Here is a 25535-nt window from a genome sequence, read left to right as displayed (position 1 = left end):
AAATAGCTCCGTGGAATGGACGCCAAAAAGAGTCACCAGTTTGAGATTCAGTCACCAGGAAGAAAGCTAGACAGCCAGCCAGCCAGCCAAACAGCTAGTCAGTCAGTAAGCTAGGCAGGCGTATGGCTCACCTTTTCCTTGGCCACTTTCTTGGTGAGGTCATCCATCCAGTCCAGTTCGTCTAGCAGCTCGTTGAAAGATTTCTTCAGCTCCACGATCATCTCTTGGGCCTGTTCCAACACAAACGAAAAACGATTAAAAACTGCTTCCTTCTCATGTACATCGTCTGACGGGCGCAGTGGCGTAGTGGTAAGACATCGGCCACCTAATTGGAAGGTCGTGAGTTCAAATCCCGGCCGCTGCCACCTGGTGGGTTCAGGGTAAAGATTTTTCCGATCTCCCAGGTCAACTTGTGTGTACACCTGCTAGTGCCTTATCCCCCTTCGTGTGTACTCGCAAGCACAAGACCAAGTCCGTACGGAAAAGATCCTGTAATCCATGTCAGAGTACGGTGGGTTATAGAAACAAGAAAATACCTAGCATGCTTCCCCCAAAATGGGCGTTTGTTGCCTGAATGGCGGGGTCAAAGGGTCATACAGTTAAATATTTTTGTTTGTTTGTTTGTTCGTTCATGGGCTGAAACTCCCACGGATTTTACGTGTATGACCGTTTTTACCCCGCCATTTAGGCAGCCATACGCCGCTTTCGGGGGAGCATGCTGGGTATTTTCGTGTTTCTATAACCCACCGAAATCTGACATGGATTACATGATCTTTTTCGTGCGAACTTGGTCTTGTGCTTGCGTGTACACACGGGGGTGTTCGGACACCGAGGAGAGTCTGCACACAAAGTTGACTCTGAGAAATAAATCTCTCGCCGAACGTGGGGACGAACTAACGCTGACAGCGGCCAACTGGATACAAATCCAGCGCGCTACCGACTGAGCTACATCCCCGCCCTGGGTAAATATTCACTTGTGCTAAAACATGGGTGGACGTCTTTCTTTCTTTCTTTATTTGGTGTTTAACGTCGTTTTCAACCACGAAGGTTATATCGCGACGGAGAAAGGGGGTAGATGTGATAGAGCCACTTGTCAATTATTTCTTGTTCACAAAAGCACTAATCAAAAATTTGCTCCAGGGGCTTGCAACGTAGTACAATATATTACCTTACTGGGAGAATGCAAATTTCCAGTACAAAAGACTTAACATTTCTTACATACTGCTTGACGAAAATCTTTACAAAAATTGCCTATATTCTATACAAGAAACACTTAACAAGGGTAAAAGGAGAAACAGAATCCGTTAGTCGCCTCTTACGACATGCTGGGGAGCATCGGGTAAATTCTTCCCCCTAACCCGCGGGGGGTATGGGTGAACGTGGGAGTTTCAGCCCATGAACATCGTCTAGCTAAATCACCATCCTTCAACATACCAAATATCGGGCCAAAAATAAAATACAGCCGACATGTAGCTGTTTCTCGTGAAGAGTTGGAATCTCCGGAAGTAACTGTCGGCTTTCTTTGGATTGTGAAAGAGTGAAAACTCTTGCATTTATTGAAGCAAACTTCCCACATATTCTCATTGTCAACATATTTCAGACACACCCATCGCTAGTGACTGGCCACGTGGGAAAGATTGCCTCAATAAAGGCAAGAGTATTCACTCTTTGACAACTGATACAACACAGGTTATTTCCCAACAACAGCGGCTCGATATCTTATTTACGTTGTATGTTGTTTATTGTAATGCTGTTTACACCACGCCTGAGTTTCTCCTCGTTGAGATAATAACGTGTTCTGTCTATGTCTAACATCGTCTATTATCTTTGAAACTAACTTCCATTTCATTATGCAAAACAAAGTCTGCAGAAAACGTCGTCGTCGGTATCAGCACCATATTGTTTTGATGAAATAGAACGACACATACTTCCGTGGTCCACTGACGGAAATTAGTTATTGCAAGTTCAAGCATCCTAGTCCATCATTCACATGCCGATGATCGGGGCAACCAACTGATTGGACAGCCGCCTTACCAGGTGTTTGGAGTCTTCGTCAAAGGCCTCCTTGACGAACATGTGACCCACAGCAAGGCCAAGGACGTTGGTGGTGTAGCTCGCGCAGATACGGAAGCGAGCACGTGGGGCGGCTGTTCCATACACCACCTGCACGCATAGCGTCGTCGGTAAGACCTTTTTTTTCTTTCTTTTTTGTGTGCAAACGATCGCTTTTCAACGAAACAAATCTCACTTTTCACTTCGAATCCACTACGCACTGTTGAGCGCTTGATTCAGTGTTCATTATTGCCCTCTGTGTGTGTGTAGGAGAGTGGGTTAGAGCTAGAGAGACAGGTAGAGAGAGAGAGAAAGGGAGGAGCGAGAGAGAGAAAGGGAGGAGCGAGAGAGAGAAGGCGGTAGGGAAGGAGAGAGAAAGTGTGTTTGTATGCAAGAGCGTGCGTGCGTGCGTGCACTGGTGCGTGTTGTGCACGCGTGTGTGGCTGTGCCTGTCTGTGTGCCTATACCTTCTGGTAGTCCTGGAAGAAGTCCCGGTACCTCTCGTTGAGGGAGCCCGCCCTGTTCATCGTGATCCTCCAGATCAGGTAGTTGGCCACCGTCCTGCGGCACAAGACACATTCAACACACTGTCCCTCTCGTGTTTTAATGATGATGATATTCATCTGAGATCTGTCCTGGCTTGGACGTGGGATACGACAATTTATCTCCTTGGACATATACCCCCCCCCCTCCCAACCACCACCACCACCAGCCCCACCCCTTTCTAGCCAAGTTTTTGTTTTCTAAAAGTTGTTGGTATTTACCCATGTTTATGAATCACCCCGTTCCTGTGTAATATACACCAGTACTCGCGGTGATAAAGATTGAATCCTTCTGATGCCCCCCCCCCAAAAAAAAAAAAAAAAAAAAAAAAAAAAACCCCAATAAAAACAACAACAAACAAAAACCTAAAAAACAAACCAAAAACACCTACATCTGTCCAACCCATTTCGACCCCCATCTTTGTGTACTCAAGACATGGTTCTTGTTTATGGACTACTCCTCGTAAAGTGCGCTGGCCTGACAGACGAGTCATCGAGGAGCTGGTTGAACCTAATGATACAGGCCGGCGTTCAGGGAATGATGATCATGTCCTCTTTGAGATTAACATGCGCATCTCCACCTCCTTCCCACCCCCCCCCCCCCATTGTCAACCTCCCTCCGATTCCAAGCCTTGTTGATACCCAGCTTTTTGCCAGAAATTGCCAGGTTTTATCTATATTTATGGGTGACCCCTCGTAAAGCGGGCTGATCTGGTAGGCGAGTCGTTGAGGAGCTGGTTGAGCCGGATGATGTAGACCAATACTCAGGTGATGGTGATGACTGTCATCCTCTTTAAGATGCACTTGCAAACCTACCTGCTGACCCCCCGACCCCCCTCGCCAATTTAACAATCTCAATCGTGTTTCTGTTGATCTTGTAATTTTTGTACTCCCCATGAAATGGCCCGACGGCCTTTGTTCATTAAATCGTCCTTTTAATTTTATTTCATTTCATTTCATTTCGCCAATCTAACCCCTAGCTAACTGCATTCTATAGAAATTGTGGGGTTCGACTAACACTGTTGGGCCACCCCTCGTACGGTGAGCTGACCTTGCTGACGTGTCGTTGAGCAGCTGGTTGAGCCTGGTGATGTAGGCTGGTGACCTCACGATGATCACCTCGTCCTTCTCCAGCTCAACCTGCACGTCGGGGTGTGAGAACAGCTCGTGGAACAGCCGCAGCCATTCTATCGGCTGCAACGACAGAACAACAGAGCGTGAGTGTGTATCAGTGTAACGAGCAGCTATGATAGACGAGGGAGAAGAAGTTGGAGGGACAAACGAACGAACGAATGAACGATCTTTATAACTCAAGGATGGAGATGTTAGGCTGACTCCTTGTCTTGCAATATGTCGCTGTTTGATATAAAAGAAAAAGATGGAGACAATAAAAACAAAAGTTGACTAAATGTAAAAAGGACAATTTTAAACCGACAGGAACAAAAGTTAACACTTATCAGAGAAATAGAGAAAGTGACTGAAAGCAGGAATGAGAGACCGAAGTAAAAAGAGAATCAGGACAATTAAATAAACTTAAACAGCATCAGAAAGAACATGAGCAGTAAATTAGGCGAATAAATATCAAGAGAGATAGGCGGTAGGGGCAGGCAAGCTTTAGGAATAAGATCGCGAACCAACTCGGGGTAGCTCAGTGGGTATGGCACTGGACTACTGATCCTAGGGTCACGGGTAGCTCAGTTGGTATGGCACTGGACTACTGATCCTAGGGTCACGGGTAGCTCAGTTGGTATGGCACTGGACTACTGATCCTAGGGTCACGGGTAGCTCAGTGGGTATGGCACTGGACTACTGATCATACGGTCACGGGTAGCTCAGTGGGTATGGCACTGGACTACTGATCCTAGGGTCACGGGTAGCTCAGTGGGTATGGCACTGGACTACTGATCCTAGGGTCACGGGTAGCTCAGTTGGTAGAGTACTGGACTTGTGATCCTAGGGTCACGGGTAGCTCAGTTGGTATGGCACTGGACTACTGATCCTAGGGTCACGGGTAGCTCAGTTGGTAGAGTACTGGATTTGTGATCCTAGGGTCACGGGTAGCTCAGTTGGTAGAGTACTGGACTTGTGATCTTAGGGTCACGGGTAGCTCAGTTGGTAGAGTACTGGACTTGTGATCCTAGGATCACGGGTAGCTCAGTTGGTAGAGTACTGGATTTGTGATCCTAGGGTCACGGGTAGCTCAGTTGGTAGAGTACTGGATTTGTGATCCTAGGGTCACGGGTAGCTCAGTTGGTAGAGTACTGGACTTGTGATCCTAGGGTCACGGGTAGCTCAGTTGGTAGAGTACTGGACTACTGATCATACGGTCACGGGTTCGAATCCAGGCAGGGACGGACACGGGTGCAGACTCAGACGGTATCCATGTCCCACCTCCGTGTCACCACAGTGGCACGAAACAGACCTCGGTCATTCAGCCGTAAGTACAGGTGGCTGCATGATTACACCTAAACACACACACACACTCACACACACACACACACACACACACACACACACACACACACACACACACACACTCACACACACACACACCTTGGTAGCGCGACTCTTGTTGCTGCTATCTTTCCAATGGGAGGAAGCGACCCAAAATCTTCAAGCATTGGGACAATAGAGTAAACAAAATAAAAATGAAAATGAAAACTCACCCCAGTGAAGTTCTGTGCCAGCTGGGGCAGAGTGTAAGGGTTGTACAACGCCTCGCTGTCTCTTCTGTCCTCGTCAGGTACAGTGATCTGATGACAACAGCGAGTAAATACAAAGTATAACCAGGTAAGTGCCAGGTGTACAGTACAAGGGATGCTGCAAACTGTACATACAACAAACATCTTACTGCCCCTCCTGTCGTTGTCAGCTACAGGTGTCTGTTGATAACAGCAGTGAATGTAATAACAAGATGTGCATTCACCCAGATATTTACCTCGTTGTCTCTCCGGTCTTCGTCATTGCGGTTATCTGTTGGCAACAACAACACTGATCAGTAGCCGTTTTTAGGGGGGCCTCGCGGTGGTAACAATTATAGTCGGACCACAGCTTCGTCACCCGAATGCAATTGTCCGAACGCGGTGCTCGTGCATGGCAGCTCTGTAATCGGGCAACTACCCTCGCAATGAGGCACAGTCGGCCGCCTGAGATCTTTTTTACGAAACCCAATTTTGTCAGCTTACTGCTGTTCATTCCTTCTACTGCAGTTGACCATAGACCAAATAGCCTGGACCGCCAACTCGTCACGTGACCCTTCGAGGTTACGACGCTCGACTTTCAGGGGCGCTTAGCGTCCGGTTTGAAAGACCAGCGATTCGAAGACAGTGAAAAGAAAGCACGCTCCAGTTATTTGTGACAATGGGAGGTGACAATGAACTGGATTTTCCAAAACTCCAAACTAAACTTAACAAAACTCATCGAAAAACATGTTCCATATGCACTTTAGCTGAGTTTACTTTAGCATTTTCAGAACTTACCTCGGCAACTTCGTCCATGTTTACAATCGACACCGGATATGACATCCCCCTGATTTCTGAAAGGCCATGTAAGCGTAGGTTCCAAAATGCGAGTGCCGCTACCTCGTAATAGAGAGAAAGAGCGGAGAGAGAGCTAGTTGGCGGTCCAGGATAAATGGTCTATGAGTTGACCGACTGTTGCTGGCCCGTGAAACCGGGCCCTGATCAATGTCAACACGTAGAGGTGCTACTACTGTCAAAAGACACGAAACTACATGCATACACTGAACTGATGTGGATATCTACTTATCGTCTGAACACTGATTGGACCATCAAAAAACTTACGTTGGCCAGGGCGATCTCAAAGTCCATCACGTCCTTGACGTCACGCGCCACGCTTAACGGGTTACCACCCAGCGCCACAGCGATGTTGTGCATGAGTGCCTCGTAGGCCATGAGGATGGAGTCGTTCCGCTCCACCTGGTAATACTTGCGGCCAGGCAGTCCCATCGGGGGCTGGTCCAGCTGCAAAGAGTGGAAGGAGAAAGTGAGTCATCTTTGTGCAGACTCTCCTCGGTGTCCGAACACCCCCGTGTGCACACATGCGCACGATAAAGAACCCAAGTTCACAGCGAAAGTCTCAGGGCTTGGAAACACGAAAACAATCATGCAGGCAAAAGAAGAAACAAGTCGCGTAAGGCGAAAATACAACATTCAGTCAAGTAGCTGTCGAACTCACAGAATGAAACTGAACGCAATGCCATTTTTCAGCAAGACCGTATACTCGTAGCATCGTCAGTCCACCGCTCATGGCAAAGGCAGTGAAATTGACAAGAAGAGCGGGGTAGTAGTTGCGCTAAGAAGGATAGCACGCTTTTCTGTACCTCTCTTTGTTTTAACTTTCTGAGCGTGTTTTTAATCCAAACATATCACATCTATATGTTTTTGGAATCAGGAACCCACAAGGAATAAGATGAAATTGTTTTTAAATCGATTTCGGAAATTTTATTTTAATAATAATTTTTATATATTTAATTTTCAGAGCTTGTTTTTAATCCGAATATAACATATTTATATGTTTTTGGAATCAGAAAATGATGAAGAATAAGATAAACGTAAATTTGGATCGTTTTAAAAATTTTTTTTTTTTTTTACAATTTTCAGATTTTTAATGACCAAAGTCATCAATTAATTTTTATGCCACCAAGCTGAAATGCAATACCGAAGTACGGCCTTTGTCGAAGATTGCGTGGCCAAAATTTCAATCAATTTGATTGAAAAATGAGGGTGTGACAGTGCCGCCTCAACTTTTACAAAAAGCCGGATATGACGTCATCAAAGGTATTTATCGAAAAAAAGAAAAAAAAGGTCCGGGGATATCATTCCCAGAAACTCTCATGTCAAATTTCATAAAGATCGGTCCAGTAGTTTGGTCTGAATCGCTCTACACACACACACAGACACACACACAGACACACACACACACACACACACACACACACACACACACACACGCACACACGCACACACGCACATTCACCACGACCCTCGTTTCGATTCCCCCTCGATGTTAAAATATTTAGTCAAAACTTGACTAAATATAAAAATGGGTGAGAAAGCAGCCCGAATTTCCATGAAGATAACCTCACAGGACTATATGAATCTTATTCTTTTCTGATCTTATTCTTATCCTTGCTGGGTACTGACCACCAGGATCCTGTTGGTGGAGTTCTTCATGTCCACGCCCACCAGCAGGTCGACCAGGGGGTCGTTGTTGTAGAGGTGGAGGTGGATGAGCATGGAGGTGAGGTTGAAGGCCTCGTGGCGCCACGTGTCGTTCAGCATGGGCCACCCCCCGAACTGCTTCAGGAACTCGCGCAGCGGCGCGTCGCCTGTCTCCTCCAGCCTCTCTGGTAACAGGGAGATAACAAAGGATAACAACGCACACACACACACACACACAAGCACGCACGCACGCACGCACGCACACACACACACACACATACACACACACGCAAGCACGCACGCACGCAAGCACGCACACACACACACACACATACAGACACACATACACGCACGCACGCACGCACGTACCCACGCACGCACGCACACACACGTACACACGCACGAACGCACGCACGCACGCACACACTCACGCACACACCCCCCCCCACACACACACCCACACACTAACCACTTCATTACACATCAAACAAGGGTGAAAAGACATGCGCGATTTAGAAGATTCTTCATTTAAAGGCTTACTAACTTACTCCCGTGTTTACAAAGTATAGTTTGCCCACAATCGATGTCAAACGCACCATAAGACCATATGTGTATAATGACGATATGTCGTCATGCGCGGACCATATACGTGCATTTCAGCTTGTTCAAGCCTCTGAAAAAGTGAGGATGTCAACAACGACACGGAGTTCTCTCCCTTGCGTCAACAGCGCATGTGTTGCCAAATCTATAAATAGGACGATCCAGATCAAAATGAAAATTAACATATCTCAACATTGAAGGGGTCCTAGACCACAATATTTTGCAGGGAACTTAATTTAGCATGTCTCCAGCTGTTGGTAAAGCAATTAGCGTGTATAGTCATCGAGTACATATGGCTTTAACAGTGATGGAACTAAATGTAAACAACAGCAGCAACAACAAACCAGCCATTATACACCACCCCAAAAAGTAACAGAAAAAGAGAGAAGAGTGCTGTTCATACCCAGGTCCATGCAGGAGTAATACAGGGTTTTGGGTTTCTGTAGCACCTCGTCGTGGGCATACGTTGTGTTCTCCTCCAGTATGTCTAGAAAGGACAGAATTAGCCACAATAAGCATAAGACACATACACTTCGAGGAGAGAGATTTGGACCAGGCCGACGACCCTCGACGAGAAGCTGCATGGACCTGTGGAGGCTCTACATAAGACCACCAGCTTCATATCCACAGCTGGACTCCAAGTGTAACGGCGATCGACAAGAAGAAGAAGACCATAGACGTATATAAGAATTATCACATTTCAAGTGCAGTTTTAATCTGCTTATTACAAAACACACATATTATTTCAGTGCTTATAGCTATACAGACCACTTCTTGTCGCGAAGCATTCTTACATTCTTTAGTGCAGCTGAGAAAGCAACGGGAAACCTTCATTCAACTAAAACGTAATTTACACAACAATTCACACCATTGGGAACTGCTACAACACTTACCATTTTTTTGCATCATATTAATTTATCATCAGTTTTTTGTTTTCAAATTTAACAGATTTTCCAAACAAATCTATCTTTTTGTGCCCAGAATTATTAAAATACTTTACCACAGTTAATTGCAGGCAACAGGTTGCTTGCTGTATTAACATCCTTTGCATTAAAAACAAAAAAACCGAATAAAAGAACAAAATATTCTTTTTGTATCTGCATATATACAGGGTCGCGGGTTCGAATTCAGACCGGAACGATCACGGGTCAACTTTATGTGCAGACTCAGAGACGGTATCCATGTCCCACCCCTTGTCACCACAGTGGCACGTATAAGACCTCGACCGTTCTGCAATAATTGCAGGTGGCTGATTACACCTAAAACACGCACACACCTGGGTAGCGCCACTCTTGTTGCTGCTAGCTTTCCACTGGGAGAAAGCGACCCGAACTTCCCAGCAATGGGATAACAAAGCAATGAAATGTTCTTGTTCTTGTTCTTGTTGTTGTTGTTGTTGTTGTTGTTGTTGTTGTTGTTGTTGTTGTTGTTGTTGTTGTTGTTGTTCTTCTTCTTCTTCTTCTTCTTCTTCTTCTTCTTCTTCTTCTTCTTCTTCTTCTTCTTCTTCTTCTTCTTCTTCTTCTTCTTCTTCTTCTTCTTCTTCTTCTTCTTCTTCTTAATATTATTATTATTAGTCTAGAACCTTTCCGTAGAACGGACGAGAAGCCAAGAGAGAGTTGTGCTGTTTAATTCAGCGAAGGCCTCACAGAATAGCAAAGGGTCAAACCTAGGCCTATGGAGAGTGGGTATTTACCACACGTAATGTCAGACCTTCCTTTGGTCAGTGACCCTTCTTCTTCTTCATCCTTCTTCCTTCTTCTTTCTTCTTTCTTCTTTCTTCTTTCTTCTTTCTTCTTTCTTCTTTCTTCTTCTTCTTCTTCTTCTTCTTCTTCTTCTTCTTCTTCTTCTTCGTTCCTGGGCTGAAACTCCCACGTGTATGACAGTTTTTACCCCGCCTTTTAGACAGCCTTACGCCCCTTTTAGGGGGATGCATGCTTGGTATTTTCTTGTTTCTATAACAACCGAACTCTGACATGGATTACATGATCTTTTTCGTACGCACCTGGTCATGTGCTTGCGTGTACACACGAAGGAGGATGAGGCACTAAAAGGTCTGCACATAAGTTGACCTGAGAGATCAGAAAAATATCCACCCTTACCCCACCAGGCATAGCCGGGATTCGAACCTACGATCTTCCGCTTGGGAGGCCGACGTCTTATACACTAGGCCGTTGCGCCTGTTGCAATGAAAGGACACAACTCACTTTTGAGGATGATCTCCACCTGGTCCCGGAGGATGCCGAAGGTGTTGATCTCCGACTTGTCCTCGGGAATGACGTTCTTCTCCATCCATGCTCCGCACGCAAACGTGTAGAAGTCATCACAAGGCTCCACCTCGAAGTTGATACTCTGCGTTACTCTCGCAGCTGAAAGAAACGAGTATTATGAGAGACAGCCGTGAGATAATAATCGTTCAAATCACACGTGTGTATATCATGTAAATGAGGTCATGTCAAGCAAGTCTGGCAGGGACCTGTTTTTCCACTGCTTATGATGCCAAAGTCACCGAGACAAACGTCATTACAGAAACAAAAATTGCGCTCGCTAATTCCCCTCGATGACTCTTTAGAACTAACACGTCACGCCACACTTTCAGAGTGACGTTTCTTTGCTTTGACGTAATAGATTACATGAGGCTTTAGAAGAGATCGAGGTTCCAAAACAAGCGTCTTCAGTTGCCTCGACTGCAGGATATTTTCAGTAAAATACACGTAAGTACAGTATGTAGGATGATATAGAAAATAGAGAATACTACATGACTTGCTGTGTCGTACCAGATTTACACTCGTTGCTTTTTTAAATAGTGAACAGCTCGCTTTCGCTCGCAGTTTAATTTTTTTTTTAAATCGTGTAAATCTGGTACGACACAGCAAGCCATGTAGTATTCTCTATTTATTCAAAAATATAGAATTAATGACATTGGTTGCTTAATTGGTGTTTTAAAACGTGAGTCTTGTATGCTTTGCCTCACAATTCTCGCATGGCTCTATCTGAAAGTTCATACTATCTGTTACTGGGGTAACTTGATAAAGGAGTTCTATTTATGGTCTGTAGAATATGATCTAGCGCGCTTATCACTCGGGATAAAATTGGTTGACGGGTTGCTGTCCCCAAACGTGAGCCTTGCAGTTGCAGGCTTTGCCTCAAAACCCACGCACAACTCTGCAACTCTCGCTTTCGCTCGCAGTTCAATATTTAAAAAAAATTTCGTGTAAATCTCGTACGACACAGCAAGCCATGTAGTATTCTCTATTTTCTATATCATTTTATGAATTGAATACAAGATGAACATGTCTTGTGTTCAAATTAAAAAAGTGATCAACAATAAAGAAAATTTGTTTCACGCAAATAAAGTTCCCTCTGTATATGATGACAAGAAAACGTCATCTCGATCGACGGGTTTCGGTCAGACAGGACTCGGTCTTTTTTAGTCCAGTATTGATGTTTAGGCCGACAGATTGACTTAATATTTTGATATTGCTTTGAGCGACTTGTAATCTTGTTATTGCTCTTATTTTTCTTTCCCCCCCATTTTGTTCTCCTTTAATTTTGTTCCGTCGCACAGCCGTGTTGCCGTCGTAAAGACGTGTGTGAAAGTCCAGTACGGTTATATGTTGATTTCAAAGCAATCTCATTAGTTAAAATGTCTGCAGGCGTCTGGGTCAACATCTGGCCTGAGGTTAAGCCGGGTTTTTTTCAATGCTGTAGAAACTTGAACTGAAAATGGGGCACAGGTCCATTGTCTGAATTCATTCTTTTCATGTGAATTTCAGTATGAAGAAACACCGCGCGTGAGAGAGAGAGAGAGTGTGTGTGTGTGTGTGTGTGTGTGTGTGTGTGTGTTTGTGCGTGCGTGCGTGCGTGTGTGTGTGCGTGCGTACGTGCGTGAGTGCGTGTGTGTTTGCGTGCACGCGCGCGCGCGCGCGCGCGTGTGTGTGTGTGTGTGTGTGTGTGTGTGTGTGTGTGTGTGTGTCTTTGACTCTGTGTAACGTTTAAGCATATTCCCCCTGTTAGACAGACAGACATACATACAGACATACAGACAGACAGACATACAGCCATACAGGTTGGTTGGTTGGTTTTTGGGTTTTAATGTCCCTTCAGCAGATGCTAGCTGCTATTCGAGACCGATGCAGTTATTTTCTTTTTCACTTCACGTAGCAAGTTCTACGTTTCAGACTATTTACATTCAGATCTATCACTGTAAAAGAATGTTCTAAAAATTAATCACTATCACTTGTGGTACTTCAAATCTTGTAAACAATTTTGATCTCTTTTAAAAAGTTAAAAATCTTGTCCGGGAGAACATCCCGGAATAAAACCTTCAGCGTTTCCGCATTGTAGTGTTTGTCTCGAAGTTCTTGAACGTCTACACATTTGGAGGACATGTTCTAATGTCCATGGTTCGTCGCATCCAAAACAATATACAAAACAGCCATACAGACAGACAGACTGATACACATGCATAGACACAAACATGCGACCGGGTAGAGACAGACAGACAGACAGACAGACAGACAGACGGATACACATGCATAGACACATGTATACGACTGGGTAGAGACATACAGACTCGGACAGACAGACAGACAGACAGATAGACAGGCAGGCAGATAGACAGACAGACAGACAGACAGGCAGATGGACAGACAGACAGACACACAGACAGACGGATACACATGCATAGACACATGTATGCGACTAGGTAGAGACATACAGACAGACAGACAGACAGACAGACAGACAGGCAGATAGACAGACAGACGGATACACATGCATAGACACAGGTATACGACAGGGAAGAGACAGACAGACAGACAGACAGACAGACAGAAAGACAGACAGGCAGATAGACAGACAGACAGACAGACAGACAGACAGAAAGACAGACAGGCAGATAGACAGACAGACAGACGGACACCCATGCATTAGACACATGTATGCGACAGTAAGGAAAAGACCGACCGACCGACCGACAGACAGACAGACAGACAGACCGACAGACAGACACACGGACAAACAGACACATTGACACCCACTCGTACCTGCTAATACACACTCTCTGTCTGTGCATACTCCTGGTTCTGTCTGGGCTTGAGAATCTGAAAAATAGAACAGTGTATAAATGTATTTCAATAATCATGCCGTTGAGATTTACCACAAACACACAAACATGCACTCACACGCACACACGCACGCACTGGAGGTGTGTATAAATTACAGCAAATGCCCCTTGTACTTCGTAAGGTCAAACTCGCCAGTAAACGTCTCCTTAATCGCTTCTTTACTAATATATCTTTTAACCCTGATCGCATATACGATAAAGGCCTACTTGTCGTCAAATATACGACGGAAAGCAAATAAGAAGGCAGCATGACGAAATGGAAATGAACGAAGACAACGAACAGTCTCTGAGAATGACACAATACAAAAACCATCGTTTACGTTTTTTTCACTGCTGGATAATCTATAGATCGCGCTCGTGTGTTAATTGTATTCTCTCTCTCTCTGGCTTTCTGTGTGTCTGTCTCCGCATGTTCTGCGCGCGCGCAAGTATGGGTGTGTATGGGTGTGTGTATGTGTGTGTATATGTGTGTGTGTGTGTGTGTGTGTGTGTGTGTGTGTGTGTGTATGTGTGTCTGTGTCTGTGTGTGTGTGTGTCTGTGTCTGTGTTAGCTACTGTGTCTGCGTCTGTGTATCTATGTCTGTCTGTCTGTTTTTCTGTCTATGTGTGTTAGTTACTGTGTCTGCGTCTGTGTATCTATGTCTGTCTGTCTCTCTGTCTGTCTATCTGCGTCCGTGCGCATATTCGCACGTTCGCTTGCGCGTGATCTATGTAGGCTATCTTCACTCAACCTATGTGGCAGACCTTCGTCAGTGATGTTTACCTACTTGGTATTCCCGCTCAAACCAGCCTCAGAGTGTTTAAGCCGTAAATCGTTAAACCATTATGCACGCGACCCCTCTGGGTTGATGATAAGCATTCTGATGGGAGGGAAACTGACCAAAACAAAACAAGCGGTTTCGCAAAACGTTGACTGACATACGCAAGAGTTGGAGGCAGATAAAAACGCAGGAAAGGGAAACTACTTAGTTGTGCAACACGGTCATGTGCAAAACATTCACAGGAAGTCGCGAGTTCCAGGATTACGCCTGCATGCTGGTCCTTCCGACTATACGTAAGTGTGAGGGAGGTGGGGTGTGCCCTCTCTCTGTCTCTCTGTCTCTCTCTCTCTCTCTCTCTCTCTCTCTCTCTCTCTCTCTCTCTCTCTCTCTCTCTCTCTCTCTCTCTCTCTCTCTCTCTCCCTATCTCTATCTTGTCTGGTTAATAGTCGAGTGTACACGAGGTCTGTGTGTGTTTGGCGCATGTGTGTGTGTGTGTGTGTGTGTCTGTCTGTCTGTGTCTGTCTGTGTCTGTGTCTGTGTGTGTGTCTGCTTGCGTGCGTGCGTGCGTGTGTGTGTGCGTGCGTGTGTCTGTCTGTCTGTCTGTCTGTATCTGTTTGTTTCTGTGTATGTGTGTCTGTATGTGTGTGTTTTCGCTGCCTGTCTGTCAGCCTAGGTTTTTCGTATGCGCGAATTTATTGTGGTTTTATGAATAAACACATGTGCATCTGCGAGATAATTTTTTGAAAGCACCATATCAGTGTGTGGGCCGGTGTTCGTCTGTCTGTCTGTCTGTCTGTCTGTCTGTCTGTCTGTCTGTCTGTCTGTCTGGCTGTCTGTTTGAGCTATTGTTCGCTTCCCCGCACATGTCGTTTATTTGTCTCAGTTCGCATGCCTGTGCGAGTGCGTGAGCCGTACACAAATGTTCGCATGCCGTCGGACTTTCAAAGTAAAACGAGACGCTAAAATAGCGAGCAATCACACTCAAACACTTTTTAACAAAAACAACAAAAACAGCGTGACTGAGCGGAGAGCTAATACCCACTTCCTTGAAGCTTCTTTTTTTTTTTAATTTTAGAACGGGAGGAAAACTCATTGAACTAGATTTGAATAACCCCCCGTATCCCCCCTCCTTATGTCCCTTAACTCTCTCTCCCCACCCCCCCCCCCCCCCCCCCCGCGCTCCCCCGACCCTCTTTCAGACCTGCTTCCTACACAAAAACTAATGCCAGCGGTAACTTTCACGGACTCTTAGCGAGGCGGAAATAATTTGTTTTATTGTTTTTTACCACCACTTTCAATTTTAACTATCAAGTGTTTCCACCAGCAGACATCCACGCTGTTAGGGGTAAATGTGTTTTTAACGCAAAGAAAAAAATTACAAAATGTCGACTACATAGGTGTCTGAAATTTGAACACATCTACACATATGCGCGCATGCGACAAACACATACGCACGCCGCATTCCTACGTGTACACGCAAGCACGCATTAACACACAGATGCACACATGCATTCACACACACACACACACACACACACACACACACACACACACACACACACACACATACACACACTGACACACAAACACACACACAAACACACACACACACAACAACATACGCGCAAACACTTTCACGCACCACTCCCCCCCCTCGCCGCTCCCCCCCCCCACACACACACCGTTTTGTTTTACTGCTTTTCTGAAAAGCGGCGGAAGCTCTGCTGATTCAAGACGTTTTGAATATCGTGCTGAATTCAAGGAAGTTGGCACAAGGTGTGAAACCTGCCACACTCAGTGATAAACCCGTATGTGTGGGCGGGGTGCGGGGGGGGGGGGGGAGTGGTGGTCACAGAAACAAGAAGAATGATCACGTTATCATTTGAGGTAAAACAGTTTTGGGAGTGAGTGATAATTTCAACTTTAAATTCGATTCAATCGTTTCCATCATTTCGTAAACTTATTGTCCTTTTCAAGGGCCATAACTAGGCCCATTTCTCCTTGGTGGGCTGTTGAAGGGGGGGGGGGGGGGGGATTAATTTGGGACAACTGTTCATGCATGTAAGCCAACATCGTATCGTGGTAATGTTGAACTTTACAAGATGGTAATGTTCAACTTTAGCGTTGTAAAGTCATAGCTCAGAATCCAAGCCTCCACGTTTGCAGAACCAGCTCTTGTAAGCATAACAAGCAATTGTAGAAGTTATCTTTGAAGTTACGGAATGAACTGTGCAGTTGCCTTTCATTTACATGGCCTTAAGAAGGAAAACATCGGCACAGTTTTTTGAAGCAAGGGAGACAAGTATGTTGATATTACGTATGCACTTTCTTGTCATTTTTGTCGAACAAATGACCACACTAATTAATCATGCTTAAATTTGGAGCTCATTCCGCAAATTAATTTCACGAGAAATATTATCTGGTTTGATGAAAGGCAACTGTATCAAAAATAATTCAATAATGCCTCTGGATTCTGAGCTATGAATTTACAACGCTAAAGCTCAACATTATTTACCAAAAGATCAAATCAAAATGGCGCTCACCTGCAGAGTCTGATTGGCTGGAGACGACAACAAGGGCGATAAGCAGGGCGAGGGAGAGGAGGAGGCAGACGACAATGACCACCAGCAGGCGGCGCTCCACAGTACTTCGCCGTGACCAGCAGTTCCGGTTGCCGTACCTAAGGAAGAGAAAATACAACCACAGGTCACAAACATGTTCATTGTTGGAATTCATTTTGTTGTTCGTTTGGTTGGTTGGTTGGTTGTGTTGATGAACAATGGTGACTGCGCGTGAAAGCGATTCTTGAAAAAGACACACACACAAATCGTTGACACGTGTGTATGTACAGTAGTTTTGGTCTTTGTATTGGTTGCTTGTGTTTTTTTTAATGTTTTTTATTTTATTATTTCAAAGCGAGGGGTGTATGGGCAGAAGCGCGTGTTTCCGACACACCCCTCGCTAGTGATTGGCCCCTCCAATGTTTGTCAGACACACCCCTCGCTTGTGATTGGCCCCTCCAATGTTTGTCAGACACATCCCTCGCTAGTGATTGGCCCCTCCAATGTTTGTCAGACACACCTCTCGCTAGTGATTGGCCCCTCCAATGTTTGTCAGACACACCCCTCGCTTGTGATTGGCCCCTCCAATGTTTGTCAGACACACCCCTCGCTAGTGATTGGCCCCTCCAATGTTTGTCAGACACACCCCTCGCTAGTGATTGGCCCCTCCAATGTTTGTCAGAGGACACACCCCTCGCTAGTGATTGGCCCCTCCAATGTTTGTCAGAGGACACACCCCTCGCTAGTGATTGGCGCCTCCAATGTTTGTCAGAGGACACACCCCTCGCTAGTGATTGGCCCCTCCAATGTTTGTCAGACACACCCCTCGCTTGTGATTGGCCCCTCCAATGTTTGTCAGACACACCCCTCGCTAGTGATTGGCCCCTCCAATGTTTGTCAGACACACCCCTCGCTAGTGATTGGCCCCTCCAATGTTTGTCAGAGGACACACCCCTCGCTAGTGATTGGCCCCTCCAATGTTTGTCAGAGGACACACCCCTCGCTAGTGATTGGCGCCTCCAATGTTTGTCAGAGGACACACCCCTCGCTAGTGATTGGCTCCTCCAATGTTTGTCAGAGGACACACCCCTCGCTAGTGATTGGCCCCTCCAATGTTTGTCAGAGGAAACGCAAGGGTAGCCTATTCATTCTTCCTTAACTCATTCAAAACCGACGGAGTTATTTCCGAAAATCGCCTATCATCAAGAACATTTCATTTCATATATAAAACACACACAAACAAATGCCAACATCCCATCTAATTAAAGAAAATGAAGCGGTTATAATATACACTGTTTCGTCTCAGAAAACCGAACTTCCGACAGTATTTGACGTTGGAACACCCACGTTCACTCATGTTTTTGCACGAGAGTTTTTTGCACGTGTATGACCGTTTTTACCTCGCCTGTCAGGCAGCCATACGCCGCTTTCGGGGGAAGCATGCTGGATGTTTTCGTTATTCTATAACCCACCGAACTTTGAAATGGATTACAGGATCTTTTCCGTGCGCACTTGATCTTGTGCTTGTGTGTACACACGAAGGGGGATAATGCAGTAGCAGGTCTGCACACAAGTTGACCTGGGAGATCTGAACAATCTCCACCCTTAACTCAGCAGGCGGCCGCGGCCGGGATTTGGACTCACGACCTCCCGATTAGGAGGCCGATGTCTTAACCACTAGGCCACTGCACCCGCCTGATCATTTGTACGAAAAGGAAAGTACCTTTAATAAAAAAAATAAAAGCGACCCCGTTAAATATCATTCAGTCAAGTATTTACTGAATGTAAGAAGTAAGGCGAGAGAGAAGGGGAGAGGGGGTACATTAATCTACGGATCGTTGTCATTGTTTTTTAATCGACGCCTACGAGGTATTTTGCAACGATATCATATCAATTTCTCTCGATGTTATTTTAAACACCAGCAATGATTACGGACTGATGATGATTATGATGATTATGATGATGATACCAGACGCACCCCTCGTGTAAAGTAAGGGGAGAGAAGGTATATTAATCTTCGGATCGTTGTCATTGTTTCTTAATCAACGCCTACGAGGTATTTTTCAACGATTTCATATTTATCTCGATGTTATTTTAAACAGCGGCAATGATTACGGACTGATGAGGATGATGATGATGATACCAGATGCACACCTCGTGTCACACTAAACAAATCAGGTTGTGTGTAGGGCCTAGCGGATGTAACGGTTTGCTGGTTCTTCATAAATACAACTTACCATCAATCATAAATACAACTTACCATCAATCAAAACTCCACAAAACAGACAGACTGCTAGAATTCCAACATTCAGAATCAGAAACCAAGAATTATAGGTCTACAATTACGTTTCGTTAGTTATTGAAATGTTTTGTTTTGTCAATAATTGAACGTTCCAAAAACCGACAGTTCTTGTTATGTCAATAATTGAACATTCTAATAACCGACAATTCTTGTTTTGTTGATAATTGAACGTCCCAACGAGCGAAAATTCAGGTTTTTACGTTTAGTCAAGGTTTGACTAAATGTTTTAACATAGACTGGGTTTGGTTGTACAACAGAATCATCTTTGGCAATGCCAAACTTATAAATAAACAAATGAATAAAATAAAAGCTGTACATGTTTGAGCGCTTTGATTTATTTCGAGGGATATTATCTGCAGAAAGCCAACATAAAGCTGGAGCATGGTGTCTTAATTTGAAAAAAAAACCAAAAAACTAATTAAAGCCACTTTTTTTCAATCCGCGATGTTTTGGGTGTATTTAAACTCTGCACGGGAAGCAGCTATGGTGTTGATGGTTGGTATGTGTCAAAGTGGAGAGATGCAAGTCGCTTGTTCATGTCAATGCTTGTTATTCTCTCAGGTGCCAGGACACTGGTTCCGAATAACTCTCACTAACTCCGTTACACATGTCGTATGCATTTTTATCCTACATACGTGAGAGTGACAGCCGTGAGATAATAATCGTTCAAATCACACGTGTGTATATCATGTAAATGAGGTCATGTCAAGCAAGTCTGGCATGGACGTAGAGGTTACATGCCGAGTCTCAGTGATTATCAAAAATAATGGTCGAAGTTAGCGGATCATGAAAAATGCGAGCTTCAGCGAGCTTTTTCATGACCGCGAACTGAGACCATTATTTTTAATAATCACTGAGACGAGGTATGTAACCTCTTTATTCCTCCTTTCTTCAGTTATTCAAAGAAAAGAGGAATTTTTGTGCGAAAGTTTGATCGAATCCAAATCACTCAACCAGTCTACCTGCGCTGGCGATTGAATAATGCGCGGTTGTATAGTTCAGGGAAAATCAATCAAATCTGTTAACACTTCTTGTCAGTTTCCCTGTTTTGAACTAAAATCAAGTACACAGTTATGTTGTTATTCTGCTGTGCCGGTAAAGGCAGATAGTGTGTGTTCTGGTCATGTTTTGGTATCGCTTAGGAAATGTTCTTTCTTCGAATGGGACAAGCAGACGAACTTTTGCACCCGTGTTCCAACGTTAAAAACTGTATGAAGTTCCGTTTTCTGGGGCAAAATAGTGTATGAAACCGCTGTATGTTCTTTAAATTGATGCGATGTGTGCATTTGGTTGCGTGTGATCTGTTTATAAAATGAAATATTGTCGAAAACTAACCGTCGGATTGCAGTCTCTTGTCCAAGCAACTCAGTTCAGAAAATTTGGAAGGGGAACTACTCTTGTCGTACGAGAGTTACTTGCCTTGGGAGTTTGCGTGCACTCATAAGAGATCTAAACCGAGTTTATCTGCACTGATCGTTAGATTTGGATTTAGAAAACAACCAAACTCAAAGATTTTATATGGAGATTAATGTGTTCAAGCCTGTAGTTGCCAGTTTAAATGCAGTATGTTTGTACTGTTTGGTCTAGAGATGTATATTTCGTACATTGGAGCGTTCGGAACTTTTCAATCGCTAAAGTAGTTCCCTCAAAGTCTAACTCATCAACCTGTGAGCTATCGAGGATTCAGGCCCGTTGTTGGGTAAGTGATTTTGGTTGTTGGGTAAGTTACCGAAAAATAACTAGCCCTACACCTTTACAGAGAGAAAGAAGCAGAGGGGGGAATAAATGATTTTCCACTGCCGTGATGCTGAGTCACCGAGACAAACGTCATTATAGAAACAAAAATTGCGCTCGCTAATTACCCTCGATGAATCTCTAGAACTAAAACGTCACGCCACACTTTCAGAGTGATGTTTCTTTGCTTTGACGTGATAGATTGCACGAGGCTTTAGAAGAGATCTGGGTTCCAAAACAAGCGTCTTCAATTTAGCTGCCTCGACTGCAAGACATTTTCAGTAAAATACACGTAAGTACAGTATGTAGGATAAACAGAATACTACATGGCTTGCTGTGTCGTACCAGATTTACACTCGTTGCTTTTTCAAATAGTGAACAGCTCGCTTTTGCTCGCAGTTCAATATTTTATAAAAACAACTCGTGTAAATCTGGTACGACACAGCAAGCCATGTAGTACCCAATATTGACGGACTGTGGGATGATATCTTCTGCTATGGTCTGTTGAAACAGTGATATCAAAATCGAGACCGGAGGTCGAGATATTGATATCACTGTCAAAACAGACCAATAGCAGAAGATATCATCCCACAGTCAGTCAATGTTAGATATATTGCTACTTCTCTGGACATTTTGTATTTACTGTAAAGAAATTACAAAAGTATTTGTCTCAGTTTTGGCTGTTCCATTTCCCTCCCTCTGATTATTATTTCTTTTTGTTCACTCTTTTCTTGTACTTTTCAGTATTTTAAAATGTCTTTCCTTTCAAAAAGTCTTTAGTCACTTGCTCAACTAAATTCTGGGATAATTACATTTTCATACATCTTTGTTTGTTTTTAAATTTAGGTGTTTTTGTTTTTGAAGTGAGGAACCAATAAAGAGGTCGTCGATATCAAAACTGATATCGACGGAAATGTCGTCGATATCACTTTTGCACTGAGCTCAGTTTTGTCCAATTGACCAATGGAAATCCAAGTAACATATGAAATAGCAATATTATTCTCTACAGAGCGCTTACTTGCTTTTGTTTTATCAGTTCGTATTCCATGTAAAAGCATGTAAAATAAATCCCTGCGCTTAGAACTGTACCCACGGAATACGCGCGATATAAGCCTCATATTGATTGATTGACAGATCTGAGAAAGTAAGCAGAAACAAGACAGTGCCTTGAAATGCTATTGTAAAACGAGGAGGGCCCGAACGGACATGAGCAGAGCGAGTGTCCGGCCGCACAGCGTCATAAAACAAAGCTGACCAGACTGACCAGTCTCTACCAGACTGACCAGTCTCTAACACGCTGCATTCATCTTACCTGCCAACTAGTAACCCTACCTGTCCCAAGATAGGCCAATTGACCCTAAGAGGACGCTAAAACAAATAAGTCAGTCCACTGAGCCCTCGGGGCCACAAATCTCCCTCCCTGCATCAGCTGTGATGGACTGACGACTGACCGCTATTGAGACACAACAGTAGAACCTTTGCGTTAAGGCCCTGTGGCCGTTTGAAGACTTAGTTTCTATTGAGACACAACAGTAGAACCTTTGTGTTAAGGCCCTGTGGCCGTTTGAAGACTTAGTTTCTATTGAGACACAACAGTAGAACCTTTGTGTTAAGGCCCTGTGGCCGTTTGAAGACTTAGTTTCTATTGAGACACAACAGTAGAACCTTTGTGTAAAGGCCCTGTGGCCGTTTGAAGACTTAGTTTCTATTGAGACACAACAGTAGAACCTTTGTGTTAAGGCCCTGTGGCCGTTTGAAGACTTCGTCTCAATTAAAACACTCCGGAGGAACCCCGTTTTGAGACTTTGTTTCTATTAGGACATTACAGGAGACACTATTTTTAAAGATACGGAGTTTAATTGTCCCTTTTTGAGATTTTATTTCTTAATACTCTCTGTCATTAAAGTGCGTTCGTAATTAAAATTACTTCAATTTGATGTAAAAGGGTGTGCGTTGGCGGGGGGGGGGGGGGGGGGGGAGGGGGGGGAGGGGGACAGGTAGAAGAGTTGAAAGGGGAGATGAGTTGAAAGGGGAGAAGAGTTAAAGGGGAGAGGAGTTAAAGGGGAGAAGAGTTAAAGGGGAGAGGAGTTAAAGGGGAGAGGAGTTAAAGGGGAGAGGAGTTAAAGGGGAGAAGAGTTAAAGGGGAGAGGAGTTAAAGGGGAGAGGAGTTAAAGGGGAGAGGAGTTAAAGGGGAGAAGAGTTAAAGGGAAGAAGAGTTAAAGGGGAGAGGAGTTAAAGGGGAGAGGAGTTAAAGGGGAGAAGAGTTAAAGGGGAGAGGAGTTAAAGGGGAGAGGAGTTAAAGGGGAGAGGAGTTAAAGGGGAGAGGAGTTAAAGGGGAGAGGAGTTAAGGGGGGAGAGGAGTTAAAGGGGAGAGGAGTTAAAGGGGAGAGGAGTTAAGGGGGGAGAGGAGTTAAAGGGGAGAGGAGTTAAAGGGGAGAGGAGTTAAGGGGGAGAGGAGTTAAGGGGGAGAGGAGTTAAAGGGGAGAGGAGTTAAAGGGGAGAGGAGTTAAAGGGGAGAGGAGTTAAAGGGGAGAAGAGTTAAAGGGGAGAGGAGTTAAAGGGGAGAGGAGTTAAAGGGGAGAGGAGTTAAAGGGGAGAGGAGTTAAAGGGGAGAGGAGTTAAAGGGGAGAGGAGTTAAAGGGGAGAAGAGTTAAAGTGGAGAGGAGTTAAAGGGGAGAGGAGTTAAAGGGGAGAAGAGTTAAAGGGGAGAGGAGTTAAAGGGGAGAAGAGTTAAAGGGGAGAGGAGTTAAAGGGGAGAGGAGTTAAAGGGGAGAAGAGTTAAAGGGGAGAGGAGTTAAAGGGGAGAGGAGTTAAAGGGGAGAAGAGTTAAAGGGGAGAAGAGTTAAAGGGGAGAGGAGTTAAAGGGGAGAGGAGGTACCACTGTGTACAGAGTGTTTCATTGTTTCCAACAGCCTGAGGCATACAGATGTAAACATGTTAGTCATGATTATTAACTACTTTGCAGCGATTATTAACGAGTTACAGGGAGCTCCGTCTGTGCGAGTACTGTCGACATTTAAAGTATGTGAATACAATTAGTGCATTCATACGAAGAAAGAGACGATTCAACGCTTCGCCTGAAGAGTTGAGATCGGTCCATACAATTCTAATTACTGGCATGTCAACTTACTTATAACCGTTTGTACATGTTACACGAAACAGCAGTCCGCGTTTCATTACGAGAGAGAGAGGAGTAGACGACAAACAAAACAAGGAACTTAGTCGATAAATATCGACAGGGGGCGGACAAATGGTTTACATGTGAAATGTGTGTATATGGGTGTGGTTCTGAAACAAACAAACCATGTGAACCCCCCCATCCCACCGCTCGCGGGCTGAACGACTGACGTCACATGTCGCTTCGGTCTTTTCCTGAGAAGAACACCGCGTGTACATAATACACAATTCGATCGCGTAGCACTGCCAATGCACATTTTCGCAACGAAAACCGTGCTACTGTTTCTTGTGTGTTAAATCTGAAAGCAATATAAGTGAACGAACAATTGAAAACTGATATCACGTTACTAAACTCCCAAAAGTAATAAATTACTTCTGACTGCGGTACACAATACGGCAGTCACCTCTGCGAATGCTGTCGAAGAATCTAACCGAAAGTAAACATTCTGGGAATCTACGCGCATCGGCCTTGACGCAAGTTCAATACTTAGCCAATGAGCGCGCCGCGGCGAAGTTGGCCGCTGTAAGTCTCGCAGCGCTGGCTGGCTGAGCGAGTTGCGTGTCCATCCTTTTTTGGTCCAAGCCGCACCGTAGACCAGATTAGTAGGTGCTTGATTTTGGTATTTTGATTTTACATAACATTAAACCTTTCTTGGGGTTCATGGTCATGGCAACAGCCATAATAATATTATATCATGTATAATATTACATTTCAGCATATTTGAATTACATGTCATCATACCAAACTGTCATACATTTTTATTCCTACATCATTCTGATTGATCACAACCAAACCTACTATCAGTGGACACATCCAAATGTAAGCGCCTGTTCTTGACAACTTTTAATCGATCTAAAAATAGCAACTTGCTGGGCCCTCTGCCGCCAACAGACACTGTTTGGCCTGTAGGTAAAATGTACAATGTATTTTCTGATTTGTGCACAAAAGCTTTATTTCTTTTTTCTTTTTTTTAACATAACAATGTTTAATGTCACTGTATGTTTAAAAGACCATGGTCATATTTGTAAAAAAAATGTTAAATTAGAAAATAAATAACATTTTGGTTCATGATTTTTCCTACACCTGTGCTAAAAATAAGAAATAAAAATGTCGGGTATATAAGTCTCTCAAATACAGCTAGGTATGAATGGCTCGGTTTGAGTTTGTTGCAGTTGACCCTGCACAATGCGACATATCATGTTTTTGTTGAACAATTTTGACGTCACCCCTCCCATAGGGTGACGTATTTCACAACTTCCTGTGTTACACAAACTCTGTGATGACCAATTTTGACGTCACCCCTCCCATAGGGTGACGGATTTCACAACTTTCTACAGATGAACAATGTTGCTTTCACCCCTCCCATAGGGTGACGGATGTCACAACTTCCTGTGTACACAAACTGATGACGTATTTCACAACAAAATGGCGCTGCCCATGGTCAACCTCTAACCTATCCGTATAGAATGGGGGCGTCCTCGCCCCCATAATAAAATA

The 25535-nt window shown here is 44.4% G+C and overlaps 2 protein-coding genes across 2 annotated transcripts in view; one reads left to right on the top strand and one right to left on the bottom strand.

Moving 5' to 3' along the window:
- Nucleotides 1-16943, bottom strand: part of LOC138978028 (neprilysin-1-like) — a gene marked incomplete at its 5' end in the record, with an annotated part of 40158 nt that extends 23215 nt beyond the window's left edge. The window contains 11 exon segments of the mRNA XM_070350647.1: nucleotides 132-230; nucleotides 2035-2163; nucleotides 2520-2613; nucleotides 3646-3788; nucleotides 5261-5347; nucleotides 6398-6577; nucleotides 7760-7962; nucleotides 8781-8864; nucleotides 10582-10743; nucleotides 13423-13479; nucleotides 16807-16943. Of these exon segments, the coding sequence (XP_070206748.1) occupies nucleotides 132-230; nucleotides 2035-2163; nucleotides 2520-2613; nucleotides 3646-3788; nucleotides 5261-5347; nucleotides 6398-6577; nucleotides 7760-7962; nucleotides 8781-8864; nucleotides 10582-10743; nucleotides 13423-13479; nucleotides 16807-16943 (1375 nt within the window).
- LOC138978035 (cleavage stimulation factor subunit 1-like) overlaps nucleotides 1-25535 on the top strand; it is a 100643-nt gene that overhangs the window by 42932 nt on the left and 32176 nt on the right. The gene's annotated exons all lie outside the window — the stretch shown is intronic.

This window comes from Littorina saxatilis, linkage group LG10, assembly GCF_037325665.1.
Source record: "Littorina saxatilis isolate snail1 linkage group LG10, US_GU_Lsax_2.0, whole genome shotgun sequence".
NCBI lineage: Eukaryota > Metazoa > Mollusca > Gastropoda > Littorinimorpha > Littorinidae > Littorina > Littorina saxatilis.
Note: the sequence above shows the minus strand (reverse complement) of the source record. Positions and strands in the feature narration are given on the sequence as shown.